Below are 21,283 nucleotides of genomic sequence, written 5' to 3'. Positions count from 1 at the left end.
ATACCCGAGCGTTGCTACGGGACTTGAATGCACCAACCTTAACTAGGTTTGGCAATTTCTAACAAGACCCGATAACCTGACACAACACGACACGAAATTAACAGGTGTTCGGGTCGACACAATAACTAATCGGGTCGTTATCGGGTAACCTGATAAGCACCTGTTAAGATAAAGGGTTGGTTCGGGTGTACACGTGGGTAACACGATACACGATAAGCAAAATATTAATTTAACAATTTTATACCCCTAAAAACTATAATAATTATATATATATATATATATATATATATTAAATTAAATATTAAAAATTGGTGAGCATTGGATCGCCTTAAATATACATATCATTCAATTTCTTAAGTGTTATATGTACAAAATAAATAAATTTAAATCTACTTAACATATACACCATTGAACTTGATGGGATACGAATTCTATGAAACTAATTTCAATGATCCAACTGTCAAACTTGTTTGTATATGCTTCGAGATCACATCAGCAAAAAATCGCAAAAAACAAACATTCAAAGATCAAGTAACGAGACAAAACTTTTGATGGTTATCAACGAAAAATCACGATTTAATGGTTATTTTAACTCCGATTTTGATGATTTTTTACAGCTACACTCCTTGACCTTATATGAATACAATGAATGAACTCGATCTTCAATTTAAAATATTTACACTAGTGGATACCACAAAATCTTATGTTATACTTAATGAAAGTATGAATAAACTCTTAAGTATTAGTGAATTTATTGTTTTGATGAGATACGCATTCTACGAAATTAGTTTCAACGATCCAACCGTCAAACATATTTGTATATACTTTGAGATTGCATACGCCAAAAATTACAAAAAAGAAACATTCAGAGGTCAAGTAAAGGGACAAAACTATTTGACGGTTATAAACAAAAAATCATGATTTAACGGTTATTTTAACTCCGATTTTGATGATTTTTTTATAGCTACACTCTTTGACCCTATATGAATACATTGAATGAATTCGATCTTCAATTTAAAATATTTACACTAGTGGATACCACAAAATCTTATGTCATGATGATCGATGAAAATTGAGGATTTTGTAAAAGGAATAACATGCAAGCTTTGAGTTCCATTAGCAAACTTTAAACTTTTGAGAAAGGCTTCACAACCTTGAAAACAAAAACTCTTTCATTTTGCATATCCTTGCACATTTAATATTTTGTAATAGACTTGTAGTGTATGGATGTTTGTTTATTAGACTCTTATTTTCGAGTGTAGATGTAGTACTTAAACGACAAATGTGTTTTAATGGTTTGCGGTGACTGATGATTTTACCCATTTCTCAATATTTTTTGTTTATTTTGCAGGAAAAAGCAAAACCCCAACTAGTAAAATTGTTGACATTGCTGTCCCAATATCTGTATCTGTGCTACTTTTCGTTGTGGGTTACTGCTGCATAACTAGGAGAGCAAGAAAGAAGTACAATCAAGCAGCAGCAGACGCACCAAGCGGTAAACAAATATATCCTTCTGCGATCCTCCTCTTGTTTATTCTTGTTGATTCTCGTTGATTCTCGTTGATTCTCCTTTCATTTATTCCTCGTCTATAAACATTGTGCTTCTATGGTTTGGTTGGTTCTGCAGGTGAGAATGACATTACTACTGTCGAGTAGACTTGGCAGTTTTTGACACGACACGAAAACGACACGAAAATAACGGGTTTCGGGTCAACACGATAACTTATCGGGTCACTATCGGGTGACCCGTTAACGGGTTCTTAACAGGTATACACGCGGGTAACACGTGGGTAACCCATTTCGACCCGTTAAGAAAAAAATTATTTTAATAATTTTAAAGTTTAATTACTAAAAGATTTATTATAAAATACAATAGTCATATTAATATATACAATATATTATATATTAAATATATAGTTTTGTATTATTGTTCTATATAAATTATAAAAAAATAAAGAAAAGTTTTAGTCATTATTTATTTTTATTATGAGAGTTCCTTATTATCATTACTAGGATAAATTTTACATAACATATTCTTGTCCAAAATTAAAATATACTAGTATAGTATTTGTATATGCAAGAACTAAGAATACATACATACAAGTATGAAAAATGTGAAAAAATATATAAACACTCGTGATTTATCATTATTCCTCCACAAATAGATAATTGTTACACTTATATTATCGTTTAGATTCTTAAAATCCTTCAAACCCTCATGAATAATGTTTTTTATTTGAGGGAAAAATTAATAAAATTAATAATAATTATTGTAGAAGTGTAAAAAATGTAAAAATATATATATACAATCACTCATATATAAAAAATGTAAATACTTTAAATTAAAGATCAAATTTATTCATTACATTTTTATAGGGTCGAGGAGTGTATATGTACAAAATCATCAAAATCGGAGCTAAAATAACCGTTAAATTGTGATTTTTCGTTTATAACCGTCGAAAACTTTTGTTCCGTTACGTAATCTCTGAATGTTTGTTTTTTACGATTTTTTACGTTTGCAATCTCGGGATGTGTACAAATAAGTTTGACGGTTGGATCGTTGAAAAAAGTTTCGTAGAATGCATATTGCATCAAAACGGTAGATTAAACAAACACTTAGAGTTAATATTATACTTCTATTAAGTATAAAATAAGTTTTTGTGGTATCCACTAGTGTAAATACTTTAAATTAAAGATCAAATTTATTTATTACATTCTTATAGGGTCGAGGAGTGTATTTGTAAAAAATCATCAAAATCGGAGCTAAAATAACCGTTAAATTGTGATTTTTCATTTATAACCTTTGATAACTTTGGTTCCGTAACGTAATCTCTGAATGTTTTTTTTTTTACGATTTTTTACGTATGCAATCTTGGAATGTGTACAAATAAGTTTGACGGTTGGATCGTTAAAAAAAGTTTCGTAGAATGCATATTGTGTCAAAATAGTAGATTAAACAAACACTTAAAGTTAATATTATACTTCTATTAAGTATAAAAAAAGATTTGTGGTATCCACTAGTGTAAATACTTTAAATTAAAGATCAAATTTATTCATTACATTCTTATATGGTCGAGGAGTGTATCTGTAAAAAATCATTAAAATTGGAGCTAAAATAACCGTTAAATTGTGATTTTTCGTTTATAACCGTCGAAAACTTTTGTTCCGTTACGTAACCTCTGAATGTTTGTTTTTTACGATTTTTTACGTATGCGATCTCGGAATGTGTACAAATAAGTTTGACAGTTGGATCGTTGAAAAAAGTTTCGTAGAATGCATATTGCGTCAAAACAGTAGATTAAACAAACACTTAGAGTTAATATTATACTTCTATCAAGTATAAAATAAGTTTTTGTGGTATCCACTAGTGTCAATACTTTAAATTAAAGATCAAATTTATTCATTACATTCTTATAGGGTCGAGGAGTGTATCTGTAAAAAATCATCAAAATCGGAGCTAAAATAACCGTTAAATTGTGATTTTTCGTTTATAACCGTCGAAAACTTTTGTTCCGTTACGTAATCTCTTAATCTTTATTTTTTATGATTTTTTACGTATGCAATCTTGGAATGTGTACAAATAATTTTGATGGTTGGATCGTTGAAAAAAGTTTCGTAGAATGCATTTTGCGTCAAAACGGTAGATTAAACAAACACTTAGAGTTAATATTATACTTCTATTAAGTATAAAATAAGTTTTTGTGGTATCCACTAGTGTAAATACTTTAAATTAAAGATCAAATTTATTCATTACATTCTTATAGGGTCGAGGAATCTATCTGTAAAAAATCATCAAAATCAGAGCTAAAAGAACCGTTAAATTGTGATTTTTTGTTTATAACCGTCGATAACTTTTGTTCCATTACGTAATCTTTGAATGTTTTTTTTTTTTACGATTTTTTATGTATGAAATCTTGGAATGTGTACAAATATGTTTGACGGTTGGATCGTTAAAAAACGTTTCGTAGAATGCATATTGTGTCAAAACAATAGATTAAACAAACACTTAGAGTTAATATTATACTTCTATTAAGTATAAAATAAGTTTTGTGGTATCCACTACTGTAAATACTTTAAATTAAAGATCAAATTTATTCATTACATTCTTATAGGGTCAAGGAGTATATCTGTAAAAAAATCATCAAAATCGGAGCTAAAAGAACCGTTAAATTGTGATTTTTTGTTTATAACCGTCAATAACTTTTGTTCCGTTACGTAATCTCTGAATGTTTGTTTTTTACGATTTTTTACGTATGAAATCTTGGAATGTGTACAAATATGTTTGACGGTTGGATCGTTAAAAAAAGTTTCGTAGAATGCATATTGCGTCAAAACAGTAGATTAAACAAACACTTAGAGTTAATATTATACTTCTATTAAGTATAAAATAAGTTTTGTGGTATCTACTAGTGTAAATACTTTAAATTAAAGATCAAATTTATTCATTACATTTTTATAGGGTCGAGGAGTGTATCTGTAAAAAATCATCAAAATCGAAGCTAAAATAACCGTTAAATTGTGATTTTTCGTTTATAACTGTCGAAAACTTTTGTTCCGTTACGTAATATCTGAATGTTTGTTTTTTTACGATTTTTTATGTATGCGATCTCAGACTGTGTACAAATAAGTTTGACGGTTGGATCGTTGAAAAAAGTTTCGTAGAATGCATATTGCGTCAAAACAGTAGATTAAACAAACACTTAGAGTTAATATTATACTTCTATTAAGTATAAAATAAGTTTTTGTGGTATCTACTAGTGTAAATACTTTAAATTAAAGATCAAATTTATTCATTACATTCTTATAGGGTCGAGGAGTGTATCTGTAAAAAAATCATCAAAATCAGAGCAAAAATAACCGTTAAATTGTGATTTTTTGTTTATAACCGTCGATAACTTTTGTTCCGTTACGTAATCTCTGAATGTTTGTTTTTTTACAATTTTTTACGTATGCAATCTTGGAATGTGTACAAATAAGTTTGACGGTTGGATCGTTGAAAAAAGCTTATCATTACGAGTGTTTATATATTTTTTCTATATTTTTTTACACTTCTACATTAATTAAAAAACTATTAAAGACTTTAGGTAAGCGAAAATATACTTAAAACAAAATTGCGTTTTTATGTTTTGGATGTGATAATATGAAATGTATATACTTATTTAGTATTATGTTTTTCATTTGATTATTTATTGGTTTAAAATATATTTTCCTTAACGGGTAACGGGTCGGGTCATATTACCTGTTAATATTATCGGGTCGATTTCGGGTCGGGTCATTTTACCCGTTTATTTTAACGGGTGTTACACGACACGACCCGTTAAGATATCGGGTATGACACGAAAACGACACGAACACGGAAAACACGACACGAATGCCAAGTCTACTGTCGAGTCTTTGCAATTTCATTTTGCTATCATCCAAGCAGCTACGAGCAATTTCTCCGATGATCACAAGTTAGGCGAAGGTGGTTTCGGTCAAGTTTACAAGGTATGTTAATTAGGATATGACAGGAGTGCTCCTTCAGGTCTACAAAGTTCCAACTTTTATGCATGCAAAATCTGAATAATTTTGGAGCCTCGTAAGCCGTCCGTGAATGCCATGAGTGGACATTCCATTGTTTGAAGTTTTCTCGCAGGGTACACTTTCAAACGGTCAAGAAGTAGCTGTGAAGAGGCTATCAAGGAACTCTGGCCAAGGCACAGAAGAGTTTAAGAACGAGATGGTATTGGTAGCCAAGCTTCAACACCGAAATTTGGTGAGGCTATTGGGATTTTGCTTGGAAGGCGAAGAAAAGATTCTTGTTTATGAATATGTGGCCAACAAAAGCCTTGACTGTTTCCTATTTGGTTTGTACACTCAAACATCTGATAGTCTTTCCCTATTGCAATAGCAGTTCGTCGATGATAACTTGATTTTGATGATTTGCAGACCCTGAGAAACAGGGGCAATTGGATTGGTCAAGACGTTACAAGATTATTTCAGGAATTGATCGAGGAATCATGTACCTGCATGAAGATTCCCAACTTAGAATTATACATCGTGATCTCAAAGCTAGCAATATATTGTTAGATGGGGACATGCATAAAAAAATATCTGATTTTGGCATGGCCAGGATCTTTGGGGTTGATCAAACTCAAGCAAACACAAATAGAATTGTCGAAACATAGTAAGTTTCTCCCTTTTCTTCTTTTCTTTTTACATGACCACCTCTTCTTTGCATTATCTTTACTAATGAATTTGTCAAATTTTCCCATCTCAACTTGTAGTGGTTGTATGTCTCCCGAGTACGCAATGCACGGGCAATTTTCTGTGATATCCGATCTGTATAGTTTTGGTGTTTTAGTGCTAGAAATTATCAGTGGCAAGAAGAACAGTAACTTCTTTCAGACCGATGCAACTGAGGACCTCGCAAGCCATGTAAGCTTATAATGAAAAGTGCAGTGTTCTGTTCTCCTGCATTGACATAGCATCATGATTTAAACTTTTGAGTTTTATGCAGGCTTGGAAGTTATGGAGAGACGGGACATCTTTGGAATTGTTGGATCAGTGTCTGAGAGACTCTTATTCAAGGACTGAAGTAATCAGATGCATCCACATCGGCTTACTTTGTGTTCAGGAAGATCCAGCTGACAGGCCTACACTGCAATCGGTAGTTCTCACGCTCAATAGCTACTCTGTCAGTCTGCCATTACCTAAACAACCGGAATTTTTTCTCCAAAGCAGAGCAGTGGGGAACATGCCAAAGATAACGCTGGAGTCCGATCAATCTATCAGCAAGTCATCTCTGTCCGTTTATGAAGGATCTATCACTGAAGTATACCCTAGATAGTGTGCATTAACAAGGCGTTAGATCTATTGTAATATATATTTATCAACCTAGTGCTTCGCAATCTATGGATTAGAATTTTATATATACATGTGAGTAGCGGCGGATTTAGGATTCATAATTAATGAGTTGGTTAAAGCGTTTGATTTTTTTAAACCTCAATATTCAATTATTCATAAACCAAAATATTTGGGATTATAATTTAAATGTTACTTGATATTTGAGGAATGAAAATATGAGAGAGGAGAGAGTAGTGGCTCGGTGGCAAAATGGCCGCATGTGGTGGCTGGGTTGGGGTTGGGGTTGGGTTGTGAGGGAGTAATCGGGTGTGCGTTTGGTTTATTGTTATCGTTTTTTCTTTTAAAATAAGAAAAACTAATTACAAGAGTTTGAAAATTTTAAGTTTTAATCAAAAGGACAAAAATGTATTGTAAGTAAATAGTATTAGGAATGACTATTTAGAGTAAAAATATCATTAATGTTAAAAATAAATAGTACTGAAAATATTTCGTTAAAATTTTTTTTTAAATATTTGAAGAAAAATGAGAACTAAAGACCAGGTTCAAAACTATATTGTTTTAAAAGTAAAGAAAAACTTGCGTGCTTAGTATGCAGAAACATCAACTTCAAGGAGTTCATTCAATTATTTCGTCAATAATGTCACCGTAGTTGATCTCAACTATTTTTTTGGCCTTCACGGGGTCAACTGACCACCTTTTGGCCCTTGGTGGACTCGCCACATGATCTCAAGAAAACCAAAGAAGCTTTTTTCCACATAACGTGATTGACAAGGCTCAAGCTTCAATGCCTGTGATCGGAAAAAAGTTCTTTCCTCTTTGTCCAAAAAAATCAAAGGGTCTCTATCTCTCTCTCTCTCTCTCTCTCTCTCTCTCTCTCTCTATTGAATTTTCTTCAGTGTGTTGTTACCAAACATTGCACGTTCCAACATTCGGATTGTGCTTTGCACCTTCATTCCTTTTTCTCTCAGTGGTGCTTTTTTTGTTGCTATTTTATTGATTTCATAAATCAAATGAATGAACAAATGAGCTTAGCTATTCATTGCCATTTGTATGAGTGCCAGTTGTTTAATGATATATGAAAAACAGTTTATACATATTAATGTTTTATTTGGTACGGTATATTCATATATGTAAATCTTTCTCAATCTACTGATACAATCTAAAGTCAACAATCAATCAAATTTGATCCTATTATCTATTCTAAAGTAGGGGGGAGGGTAGGCACTATTCACGTTTGTTTTGATTTTGCTTTATTTACAATAATGCCAGCCGAATGTGGCTGGGTTGGGGGGGTAATTCTCAAAAATTCAGAGGGTGATTTTGTCTTTTGAGGTCAATTCCTCCCCCCTCGATTTTGCTTTATTTACAACAAAACCGTGGGATTTGGGGCTGGGTTGGAACGTAGTTATTAAAAGTTAGGAGGGTAATTTTGTCCTGTGCATTTGAGACGAATTGGGGTGGGTTTGGGTTTGCTGTCATTCAGTGCAGGTTTCGGGGATGGCAGGCCATGCTTCCTCTGAGAGATGGATAGAGACAGACGGAGCGAGAGAGAGAGGGAGAGGAAGGAGTGGGGATCTCAGCACCATTGCTGCAGATCCTCGATTTCATGAGTGGGAGTGATGTTTAGAGATTTTTTTTCCCACTTTTTGAGGGACGGATGGACAGGGAGAGAGATAGGGCAGAGAGTATGCTGTGTGTTTTTTGGGGTTAACGGGTTACCCCACGGGGTTGGTGAGCAGAGGATGTCTAAGGGAGGTATGGGAGAGGAGAGGGTTTTCGGTTTTGTCCTCTGATTCAACAAGTAAAACACTGTTCAGAAATTATTGTTCATTGTTTGTTTCTCATTTGCTTTGTTAAAACTGTGATTGACATTTTTTTGTTTCAATAAAATTGTAATGGATGTTTATAGCCTGTTTAGTTGGGTGTTAGGAGGATAGGTCTGTTTAGTGCACTGTTTTGTACACTGTTAGAGTCAGGTTTGTGTCTTTTAAACTTAGGTGTTGCACTATGCTCATTTCTGTTTTCTTCGTGCTTTGCTGCTGTTTCCTTCTCAACAAGTCGAATTCAGGTTCCTTTTCTGCTTTTCATCCTTTGAATATCCCACAGTTGCTGGGTTGTTTCTCCATGTTTTGTTGCTTCTCTATTTATGATAAGAGTGTTAGAAGGCTGTTTCATTTATTGTTTTGCTCTTCTGTTGCTAGGTAGTATAATTTTGAAACAAGGTTCTTCTCTGTGTTCAAATGCATCATTGTTTTTTGTTCTTCAGTTTCTTTTTCATCATTAGCTATCTTATGATGGTTGATGGTTTAATACCACTTGGGAATTCACATGCCACAACAATATTAATTTCCAAGGTCCCCTGTTTGCAGCTTTAGCACGGTAAAACTTTAGTCTGATTTAGTATTGTGCTTTAGAGTGAACTTTGAGTGTTGACATAGGTGCAGGCAAGTAGTCAAACCACGTACAAAGTTTGGTGTTCACGTTCTTTGATTGTATTCCTAAATTTGTGTTGGATATGCAATTATATGTTTGAATATATGTAATCTTAGTGGTTAAGACGGGTTAACATGTAAATGTGAATGAGTAATAGCTTCTGCTCTTATGATCAAATCATGCAATTTATAGAGGATGTTTGTCATAGAATAGATCAAATTGAATAGGTTTGGCAGTGAAGGCAGATATAGGTGCTGAAGGAAGATGTTACTGATTCATCAGTGTGTGTTAAGCTCACCACAAACAGGAGTGAGAGGAATGCTCATAGCTTTGGACTTATTGAATTGTTTTCCTTTAGGTTTGAAAAGAGATGTAGTTGATGTGCTAATTTCTGTGTTTATTCTTGCTTTGCTGCTGTTTTCTTCTCAACAAGTCAAATTGAGGTTGCACTGTGCTCATTTCTGTGTTTCTTCATGCTTTGCTACTGTTTCTAATATGATTTAGCTAATGCAAAACCTTTATATTGATGCCCATTGACCTTTATTTCATATTGTTTCCCCCTTTAATTTTAGGTCAATGCAGCAAGAAGGGCAGGAGCTCATGGTGTAATTGTTGGACGCGCTTCGTGTAATACGTATGTGATATGAGAATTTGGATTTTCTTTTTCCTTTTGGTAAATTGCTGCAAGAACTTTCAAATTTGGTTATACTGTACATAGTTCAGGTCTCTATCTTATGACCCTTATATTTTTGTTTCATTTTTGTGTATGCGTGTGCATGTAATTCTAGCCCTTCGAGTAAAACTAGAACTCATTCAGTGGAGTTTTAGTTTCTTATCAAAGAATCAAATGAAATCTTCATGTGAAAACAAGTGATTAAATAGAAGATGAAAATGTGAAAGAATAAAATTAGGGGTACCTGATTTCTGTGAAATTTGAGCAGAGTGTTTGCAGGTGGGAAGAATGAAACCACTTAGGTTGAGCTTTTCTGGTCTAAGAGTCTTATCCAAGAAAAGAACACATTTTCCCTCCACTGTTATTTAGCTTACAACATCTCGCATCATGTAAGTCTATCTGCTGCCCTTGAACCAAATGCGTCTTGCATTGCCAAGTAAGAAATTTACTGGAAAGTGAAAAATCAAGACTTGAATGAAGACTAACTACTAGCTTTAATGATTCCACCGTATTAAATTATCCCCAACATGTTGGGTTTTAAGATTCATGTTAACTTTAGTTTGGGTTCTTATATATATATATATGGAATTCTAATAGTCCTCTCTAGCAGTGTTAATTTGTGACTCCATAGTTGACTGACAACGGCTGTACATTTTTCAATAGACCATGGCATGCTTTGGGACATGTTGATTCTGTAGTTTATGGAGCACGAGTACATTTTGTCTGGCCGGATCCAATGTGGTTGGCGCAGATCTCCCTCCCTATTGTAGAAAATCCGTACTTAACAATGTCATTGTACCTTGAGTTAAAATAAAATTGTAGATTTGGATAATCACGTGGTAGAGATGGAAAAGGAATAAGGCAACGGAAAGTACACACATCAAAACATGCAGAACTTCAAACAAATTACTGTATATTAAAAACTATTGTCACTCCAATCGTGATACAACAACTAAAGGATCAGAGTGACGTCCAGAACTTTTAACATCCTGCATTGCAAGATAAAGATGTGTACCTAACCTATGGTAGTTAAAACCGAATCAAGTAAATAATGTACAGGTAAAACAATGAAGCATAAAGGGGTAATTTTGTGAGTACCAGATGTTGCTCAGGATTATGCTGAATACGTACAGTGGGTAGAACCAAATTACCTGCAGAGCAAAAATAAATAAATGAAAATAAGCAAAAATGATATGTTCTGTGAATTCAGAAAATAATTGAATCCCTTCAGTAATTGGGGCATCTACAATGATATGTTCTGCTTTACATCCTTTGAATATCCCTTTATTGGTAGATTGTTTCTCCATGCTTTATTGCTTCTGTATTTGCGTGAGAAGGGTGTTAGAAGGCTTTTTTACTTATTGTTTTGCTCCTTTGTTGATGGATTGTTTTTGCAATTCTTGCTTCCTTATGTATTTGTCTGATAAATTTTTAATTTTTTTCTTGACATGTATGTAGATCAAACACAAGTCTTGACAATTGGTTGTAGGAAGCTCTCTGTACTCAAGGTAAACAATTTCAACTTTTTACTTCTAAACCGTAGCTCTTAGGGTTTATTCACCCATGTAATTTTTAGTCAAATGAAATAATTGGCACTGCAAGCTTTTAAGTATGGAGGGATGTTTGATTATGTGATGCAATGTGATGAACAATTTTGTTGTTTGAGCTTATATTGGAATTGAGTTTTTTTCTATTTAGTGTGCGTATCAATATTTCTCCATTTATGTCAGGGTTGAGATAACTAATCATCCATTTGGTCATTTTACCTTAGAATGGAACTAGGCTTCTTTTTATTTTGTGCACGTGTCTGTATCTCTCTATTTATGCAAAGCTTGAGACAACTTAGCATGTATTTGTAACAAACCCCGTTCCAATTGAATGGTTGGTGTATTTGTTCCAAACGCCATTCGAATTGGATGATTGGTTTATTTGTTCTAAACCCCATTAGAATTGTATTTGCTTGGCTGGGCTATTAGTATAGGGATAGTTAGATTAGGGATTTTGTTTTGCCATTTTGTGATTGAGAACTAATTATAGGTTTTGTGTTGCAATTCTCCATGTTTTGCTGTCTGTCCTGTTTGTGTAGTTAGTTTGTATTGTTTTTAGATTCTTAAATAGTGCTGCTTAATATTGTTTGTAAGGTTATTTTCTTTATCAAACATTTTCCAAAAAAAAACTTTCCCAAATGACAAACTACGGGCTATTTATAGCACAATAAATACATGCCTTTGTCTCTATTAAACATTTTTATCGGCTTCAGGTGATTAAAGCCATGTAGAAAGCAAATTTATAGGAAGCATCTCCATTGATTAGATTTAAATAAAATCATATGCATCTCCCTCAATCAAATGACACTTATAAAAGACAATGCTTAGAAAAGAAAGCAGCCAAATTTATCTTCCTATACAATGGGAGACCAAAACTTAGAAGCAACTGGTAAGTTTCTGATACTATTACAATGCTTTGTCCATGACTACATCATCTTAGGATCACATTAGATTATTATATGGTTAACTGGTAAGTTTCTGATGCTATTACATGCTTTGTCTCATGGAACCACATTGCGTTTTAGGTTCAGGGTGGAGTTATGACAAAATTAAGCATTACTACAAACAACGAAGGGGAAATATAAAATATCATGGAAAAAATTCTCAGCAGTTTTTAACTTGCAGTGCTGTACTACACCAAAACCAAAACAAATCTGCAGAAGTGTTTCACATTCTGCATTGGTAAAAGGGTTTAATTTGAATATCTTTTTCTTGAGTTGCTTTGCACAAGCCTCACAGTGCATGTTAACTTCGAGTTCTGCAGTTACCGCTCTATTAACCTGAAGCAAAAATAAACCCGCTTTATAAGTCCACTGTTTTAACAAATGTAATTTTCTTTTCCGGTGCTTTCCATTTCAGACAATGTGACTTTATGAACTTTTTATTTGATGTTAAGTTTGATCGACTTATGTTATTCATTTGGTTTTGGCTTTGTTTCTCTTTTTTTCTTCTCTTTGTGATCCTCTGATTATCCAGACATTTTCATACCTAAGATTTTATATTATCATCATTTTGTTAAAATGCACCATTTCCTTTTTTGTTTCCCTTCTCTCATCTTGCAAGCACTCATGATGTTCATTTCCTTTTAATTTTGGTTAATGCCGGTTTTGAAATTTTTGATGATCGTTTTCATATTTCTATAAATTTTGACAGAAAATACGATCTGAAAAAACACATTTGTCTCTAAGTATAAATTACATTAGTCTAATTATGGCTATGATAAAAAACCATGTGATCAACTATGGTTTGCTTATACTGCAATTTCAATTTGGGAATTGAATTTATTTACAGAATTATGATCCTTTTTAAAATTTAGAAAAGAGCATGTTAAAAGACCAATTTTCTTTACAAGAACTTGAATAAAAAGTAGACCATGAGAGTAAACCAACCAACAACGATTATGGTGATTCAGTAATTTAAACGTGAACTAGCTTTGAGAGTCATACTCACCCATTGTCGGTTTTCCTTTCGAGCATATTTCCTATCCAAAGTTTCCCAAACTGTGTTCTCAAACAGCTGCATTGGCATGTATTTCCAACTTCTAATAGTCTTTGGTCCCCATACTTTCCAGAATTTGTTTTGGATCTTGATAATAGCTGCTATATTGCTTGGAATTGTCAAGTTGTTGAAATAATATGATTTCCTTGGAATCTGATGGTATTAAACTGCAACAAATAAATTTTTCCCGTTGTGTTCAATTTTTGAAGGGCTTCCTTTACACTTTTGATAACTCAGTAAGTGCAAGCAAAGCATGGCTTCAGATTTGTTGTCCCCAAAAATGTGTCTCATTGCTATTATATTGACACATGTCCTTTAAATTCAAATGTTAAATAAATAAAATTAACAAAATTAACTTTTAAGTTAAGTTAAAAGATATGTGTCAAACATATTAACAAGGAGACACAATTGAAACATACTTTTGGGGACAGCAAATCTGCTGTCAGCAAAGCACAAGCAAATAAATTTTAATTCTCCTACAATTAGGGGGAGACGGGTTAGGACAATGGGAAATGGACCAGTTTCTCTTTTTATTCCTTGAGTCCATTATTTTGTAAGTGGTCTGCCAACTACTTCATTTAATAAGATTAGTTTAGGACTTTGTGAGCACGAGTGCTGCACGTTGATAACAAAACAATTTAAAAGTTGAGAAACCTTATCCACTCATCTATTCTATTAAACCTTAAAAATACCTCCCAATATGAATATAAATTAAATATAACTAAAAAAATACAAATAAAACAAACAATACTAGAGAAAGCAATGTCACCCACAAAAATCAGAAGAAGAACAATAGCAGATCTGATGTTGACCTCCTTAACATTGAAGATTGACTTCTTTAAAAACCGGCTCCTTCCTCTACTCCTATTTCGGCTCAACATATTGGGGTTGGGTTAGAAGGGCAATTTTGTCCTGTTTATTTGAGACGGATTGGGGTGGGTTTACGTTTCCTGTCATTTAGTGTGCTTTTTGGGGATGGGAGACCATGCCTACGATAGAAAGAGACAGAGAGAGACAGAGCGAGAGAGAGAGGGAGAGGGAGGAGTGGGGATCTCAGCGCCAGAAAGAGGGCAGAGAGCATGCTATGCGTTTTTTGGGCTTAACGGGTTACCCCATGCGGTTGGTGAGCAGAGGAGGTCTGAGGAAAGTATGGGAGAGGAGAGGGTTTTCAGTTTTCTACTCTGATTCAACATGTAAAACACTGTTGAGAAATCATTGTTTGTTGTTTGTTTCCCATTTGCTTTGTTAAAACTGTGATTGACATTTTTTTTGTTTCAATAAAATTGCAATGGATGTTTATAGCCTGCTTAGTTAGGTGTTAGGAACATAGGTCTGTTCAGTGAATTGTTTCGTACATTGTTAGAGTCAGGTTTGTGTCTTTTAAACTTAGGGTGTTGTACTGTTCTCATTTCTGTTTTCTTCATGCTTTGCTGCTGTTTCCTTCTCAGCAAGTCAAATTGAGGTTCCTTTTCTGCTTTACATCCTTTGAATATCCCTCTGTTGCTAGGTTGTTTCTCCATGTTTTGTTGCTTCTGTATTTGTGTGATAAGGGTGTTAGAAGCCTGTTTTATTTATTGTTTTGCTCCTCTGTTGCTAGGTAGTATAATTTTGGAACAAGTTTCTTCTCTATGTGTTCAAATGCATCATTGTTTTTTGTTATTTAGTTTCTTTTTCACCATTTGCTCTCTTCTGATCATTGAGGGTTTAATAGCACTTGGGAATTCAGCACAGAGAAATTATCTACTCTATTTATTTCTACTAAGCAATATTACTTTGTTTGCAGATTTCATAAATTTGGATCGTTGGAGGAAGAAGTTGGTTCTATACCGTTTTGAGGTATACAATTATACGCCATCGCTTTTATTCAAAGCTAATAAGCTATCTACCTTTTTTTATTTATATTTGTGAAGCTTTCATGTTTGGAATTTAAATATATAATTCAATTTTTGTCGTTTGAGCTTATGTTGGAACTAAGTTTCTTTCTATTTAGTTTGCATATATGTATCTGACCGTTTATGTCAAGGTTGAGATAATTAAGCATCCATTTGGTCGTTTGAGCTTAGAATGGAACTTGCCTTCTTTCTATTTTGTGCATATGTCTGTATGTCTCTATTTATGAAAGCTTGAGATAATTGAGCATGTATTTGTACCAAACCCGTTCCAATTGAATGGTTGTTGTATTTGTTCCAAACACCATTCGAATTCGATGATTGGTATATTTGTTCTAAACCCCATTACAATTGTATTTGCTTGGATGGGCTGTTAGTACAGGGATAGTTAGATTAGGAATTTTGTTTTGCCATTTTGTGATTGGTATCTAATTACAGATTTTGTGTTGCATGTCTCCATGATTGAGTGTATGTCCTGTCTGTGTAGTTAGTTTGGGCTGTTTTTAGATTCTTAAATAGAGTTGTTTAATATTGTTTATAAGGTTATTTTTATAACCGGAGGAGCAGGGGTACTGTAGCAACTGAAAGACACAGTCAAGGTTTAGATTCAATGTGTTTTGTGTAATTTTGTTTTTTAGTATTAAACAAGCAAGAAGCCACCTTTCAAGGACTGAAGCATATGTAAGAAAATATGTAAAACTGAAAACCATTTATAATTAAAAAAAAGGGACGGATTAACTAAAGAAAAGTTGAAAAAAATTATCTTCCCCATATATTACTCATGATTCCGACATGCCTTACGGTTATACAAAAAACATAGGTCATAAAGATGTTCTAAAACATTTACATGAAGATATAAATTTGCATTTTTATTTTGTCATTTTGTTTATTTTTCTAAACATGACTCCGCCGTTACTTTGATAAATCAGCTTATTAAGTTTTCAATTTAATTTGCTTCTCAATTTTTTTCTATCTAGATTCATGGAGATAATGTCGCTTCATTCTCTAAGACCATACCAGCCAGCAAACAAGCTCTAAATCAGGGTTTGTAGGATGTGGATCACAAAATCATCGAAGATGATCCTCAGCCATAGAGTCTTGATTATGTGTTTGTTGATAAACAGGTGAGAATTTTTCATCTTTTTCGTTATCGTAAGAAATCATCGAAGATGATCCTCAGCCATAGAGTCTTGATTATGTGTTTGTTGATAAACAGGTGAGAATTTTTCATCTTTTTCGTTATCGTAAGATGCTTACGTTTTTTATGTATCCAAGTGTGCATGCTGTGTTCTTGGTACAACAAATTTTGTGGTCAAACATTCTCTAAAGTTTGGGAACTAATTGCTCTATGCAATTTGTTGCCGAATTATACATCACTTTCACATGATTAATGTTTGTGTGGTTAATTGTTCTATTGGATTCAATCATGGGCCTTGATATCAATTTTTAAACCGGGCCACAACATTCATGCAAATCCAAAAGAAATCAAAATTCCATCTTCTCCATATAATGCCATGTGATACAATAAATTTTGTTCTTAGAAAAACAAATTTTAGACTCTGTTGTTGACACTTTTGCTCTCTTTGCATTTCACTATAGAGATTATATTTAATTCTGCTCAAACAATTTTTTTTACATATGTAAACAAAACTAAGTAGAGTCCATCAATTCTTCTTTTTCTTAATTTGTTTTGTTTCTTTTTTTTTACCCACAAAAATATAATTCAAACTTTATTTATAAGTTTGCTTCAATTGCTATCATTTCGATTCATAAAGTAATCTTTATTGTTATGGTGTATTTTATCTTAAATGCTGCCTCTGTGGCAAGAATTATGCTATCCTCACTGTTTTTTAGCTTCTTAAACCGCATGTGTTAAATGTTCTCCTGCACATTTAATAATCTATATTATTTTAATTTTCTCCTTCTAACAGGGGGATGCAGTTCACGCAACTGTGAATGCTCGAGACATTCAATTTTTTTTGGACCTTCTGAGAGTCGGCGATGCATACGAGATCACTAAAGTTTGTGTTGTTCACAACAGGACATCGAGCAAAGTTGTCCCTCATCCTGCAGCGCTTGAATTAAATAGGAGAACCACATTCGTTCCAATTGACAAAACAAACCAGGAGATCCCAAAGCAATGGTTCAATTTGATTGACCTTGATCAACTTCATAAGAGAATCAACAACGATGTTGAGCTTACAGGTAACAAATTTGGTTTTGCGTGTTGCACTAACATCTAAAATCATCATTATAATTTATTCATTGCCTTTGGTGTGCAATAATTTTCACCGCTAAATATTGTTCGCAGATGTGTTTGGTTATTTAACGGCTGTGCAGCCGATTGAAAACGTGACTGTCCAAAAGTCAAGAATTGCGAAGAAGAAGAATCTTAACTTGCAAGATATCAGGTCATTCCTATGCGTTAAGTTCAAATTACGCACATAAAACGTCATATTTATGACATAAAACATCACATTTTTTTAAACTTACAGGGGCGAAACAATTAGGATCACCTTATGGGGAGAAGCTGCAACAACTTTTGAGGACAATGGAATAAAATCCATTCCACCACCTATCTTAGTTGCTGTAACAAGCCTCAAAGTCAAAGAATACCAAGGTTGTACCTCAACATCCTTTATTTAGCTGCTTAAACCTTCAATTGTTCATTCTTATGTTTTATATATAGGAAACCCTGTTCTTGGAAGCACTGGATCAACTGTTTATATTTTCAATCCAGAGATTCCGCAGCTCACCCAATACAAACAAAAGTAAATTGACAACCTTCCTTTAATAACTTTGTTGTTTATATTTCTTCAATTTGTCTTTTTCAACCTAAACATACATGACACAGGTTTAAGGATCTGAGATCATCTGTTCAAATCTTGCGCACCTCAGCTGTAATGTATGCAGACCGTGCTGTTGGTCCTAATTTTGAGTCCAAAACAATTGATGAGCTCCTTCTACTTGATCCTGCTTTACACAAAGTTAGTGTCTCATCACCTACTTATTAAGAAAAATCACATCTTTTTTAATAATAAATTTTAGCACTTCTTTCTTGGCTATCTCTTGCTTTCTACTTTATTCATTTATATTTCATGTTTACAAGACGATGAGTAAATGTATTTCATTATTTAAAATTGTGTGATTCCATAACAGAATGCAAGTTTTGCATGCAAAGCGACTGTCGTTGGATTTGATTTGACTAGAGGTTGGTGGTACAAGTCGTGACCATTTTGCCATAAAGCTGTCAAAAAAACTTCCGGATCATTTCAGTGCAATGAACATGGTTTATTAAACAGGTTACCTGAACCATGGTAATCTCTTTTACACCTCTTTTACATATAACTGTTGTATTAAGCTGCTTAGTCATTTTTAAATTTAATGCATGACAAAGCTTCCTTTACATATGTCTTTGCACTTAATAAAGAGATTGGTATCCATGTGTTAAAAAGCTGGCTTTTTTTGCCTCTAATATACATATGAATGGCAGTGTCTTTTGTTGACCAAAGTTTTGGAATGCTCATGGACTTTCGTTCAAAGTTGTTTTTGTAAACAAAATGTCTTTGTATTTGGATCACAACTAATTGGTTAGATAGGGTAATTAGTCAGAAAGGTATTAGATTATTGAGAAATGAATGAGAAAGTTGCATCTTAACTGCAATGATGTGCTCATTGTGGCTACTTTTCTAATACGCAAACATATGGTTCCTGTGCTATTTTACTTCAAGAATGGTAGTGATAACTGCCTAACATGAAAATATCCAACTCTTCCTTAGGATCAAAATCAATATTATAGTGGAAGATAGCACAAATCAACACAACTTCCTCATGTTAGGAAGGCATGCTGAAAAGATACTTCATGTTTCTTGCCACACTATGGTAATAGAAGATGGATATGACGATCCCTTTATCGTGCCACCACCTCTAAAAAAATTGGAGGGAGAGACAAAAAGATTTTTGCTATCTTTTGGCAATCAAAACAGTGATTTTCGGAAGACGGACTTTATCATTTATGAATTGCTTCAAGATCAGCTGCCTTTGAACCTAGCGACTGCCTCTATTGACCCGCAAACGCCTCCTGCCACTACAGGAAAACAAATTATAAGTGAAGCGACTCCCGCCCCAGTGATGCCTTCCCTGCAATCAGATCGCCATCCCCAATCGGTTGCATCTCCCAAAACTTCAAAGAGGGCATTGTTCATTGATCAAGCAGACAAACCAGACAGGTTAAGTTTTCCTCTTAGTTATCATCTTATGTATAAATCTTCATAAATATGCTTGCTTATTTTGGGTGTACATATGTGTTCTGCTGTTGATAAAAAACCGTTAGCCAATCTTTTTGCTCCAGTCTTTAACATTTTTTTGCATACCTATCACAATTCTCTCTGACCTTATAAATTGTACCTTCATTCACAGCAAAAAAACTCGCACCAGGCAAACAGAGATAACAAATTCTGCTAGAATTGCCAGAGAATTCCACAAACTGGTTGTCCCTAAGATTGAGCCTACCGATAAAGAACCGATAGCTGCACTTAAAACAAAGTCTCAAGCCAAAAAAACCAAGGATAGGTAAATTACAATTTATTTTTCACATGCACACCTGCATAACATCTGTTATATCAATGTTTACTAAACTATGATTCGTGTTTTTTCTTATAGTACTGAAGATGTTCGCCCACCGAAAAAATGAATGACTACAGTCTTCGTTATGAATTGCTACAAAGTTGCTCTACAATTTTTTGCCTTTAAAACATGTGCAGCTGAAAACTTAGTTGTGGAAACAACAACATAACATTTTTTTGGGTTTTTCGTAACTGCTTAAACAGGTGCCTAGGCTGCAGGGTATGTATTTTGTCACCTTAACTATAGGGGCAAAATATGTGTGGATTGCATCTTCTTTTTGTAACTAATGGAAATAGGCATGCTGCATCTTTATTCCTTTGAACATTTGAGTTTCTTTTTTGTAACTACTTAAACAAGTGCCTAGATTGCAGAGCATGTATTTTATCACCAAAACTGTAGAGGCAAAATATGTGGACTGCATCTTCCTTCTCTAACTTATGGAAACAAGCACACTACATCTTTGTTGCTTTGAACATATATGCTTGAAAGATAAGCTGCCAAAACAAAAACAACCTACTTTTTCACCTTTCACTCATCTATCCTTTTTATTTGTTCATGATTTTGTTAATTTTTTTTTTCAAGTTGCATGTGTCTAATCCGTGTACTTAAGATTCGTGCATTCAACTCCCGTAGCAACGCGCGGGCATTTTTACTAGTGACTACTAAAACAAGGACGCCAACCATTAATTAGCTGGTCAATGACACCAACCAAGTCTGAAGTGTTCTGCTCACTCCCTCTCTCCCACTTCCAGGAAGTCCCACAATGGATTCGCCCCTCTCGGCAATCCAAATCTTGCATCACTTCTGTATTTTTCTTGAAAGAATCTTTCTTTGTTTTTTTACTATAAACAACGGTAGTGAGTTAATAATTAGTTGTTAAGAAGGAAAAGAATTGATAGAGATCAAAACTGCATTTTTAAGCATAAATAGAGTTGCTCCTCAATTATGATAAAGCGCAATCATCTGTACTTGAAGGGATATCTTTTGATTCATTAGTTTGCCGTCTCCATATAAATCAGGTGACAAAGTTGGTAAACTTGAAAAAGTAACAATTTTTTTGTTGTTGTAAAGAAACGGGGAATACAACCCAAAGTAAAAATATTTTGATTTAAGAGTGTTTTTATACTCTTTGTTAAAAAAAAAAGAAAAAAAGTGTTGTTATACTCCCCATATTATCAATTGATTTTACACTGGAACCTCAACTTTCTTCACACATTACAGCCAATTGCATTTGGTTTTATAGTGAAATCTCAAATTTCTTCACACATTGC

The 21,283-nt window shown here is 33.7% G+C and overlaps 1 protein-coding gene and 1 pseudogene across 2 annotated transcripts in view; both read left to right on the top strand.

Annotated features, from left to right (window-relative positions):
• Positions 1-6,947, top strand: part of LOC126585181 (cysteine-rich receptor-like protein kinase 10) — a 49,009-nt gene extending 42,062 nt beyond the window's left edge. The window contains exons 4-7 of one of the 2 annotated variants that reach the window (XM_050249579.1): positions 5,636-5,846; positions 5,929-6,166; positions 6,267-6,417; positions 6,500-6,947. In XM_050249579.1, the coding sequence (XP_050105536.1) occupies positions 5,636-5,846; positions 5,929-6,166; positions 6,267-6,417; positions 6,500-6,829 (930 nt within the window). In that variant the 3' untranslated portion in view covers positions 6,830-6,947. The remainder of the gene's footprint in view (positions 1-5,635; positions 5,847-5,928; positions 6,167-6,266; positions 6,418-6,499) is intronic. The other variant, XM_050249578.1, reaches the window with a different exon arrangement.
• A 5,413-nt stretch (positions 6,948-12,360) lies between these two features.
• Positions 12,361-20,292, top strand: LOC126584580 (uncharacterized; annotated as a pseudogene).
• Positions 20,293-21,283: the final 991 nt, after the last annotated feature.

The sequence above is a fragment of the Malus sylvestris genome, chromosome 10 (assembly GCF_916048215.2).
Source record: "Malus sylvestris chromosome 10, drMalSylv7.2, whole genome shotgun sequence".
Taxonomy (NCBI): domain Eukaryota; kingdom Viridiplantae; phylum Streptophyta; class Magnoliopsida; order Rosales; family Rosaceae; genus Malus; species Malus sylvestris.
Note: the sequence above shows the minus strand (reverse complement) of the source record. Positions and strands in the feature narration are given on the sequence as shown.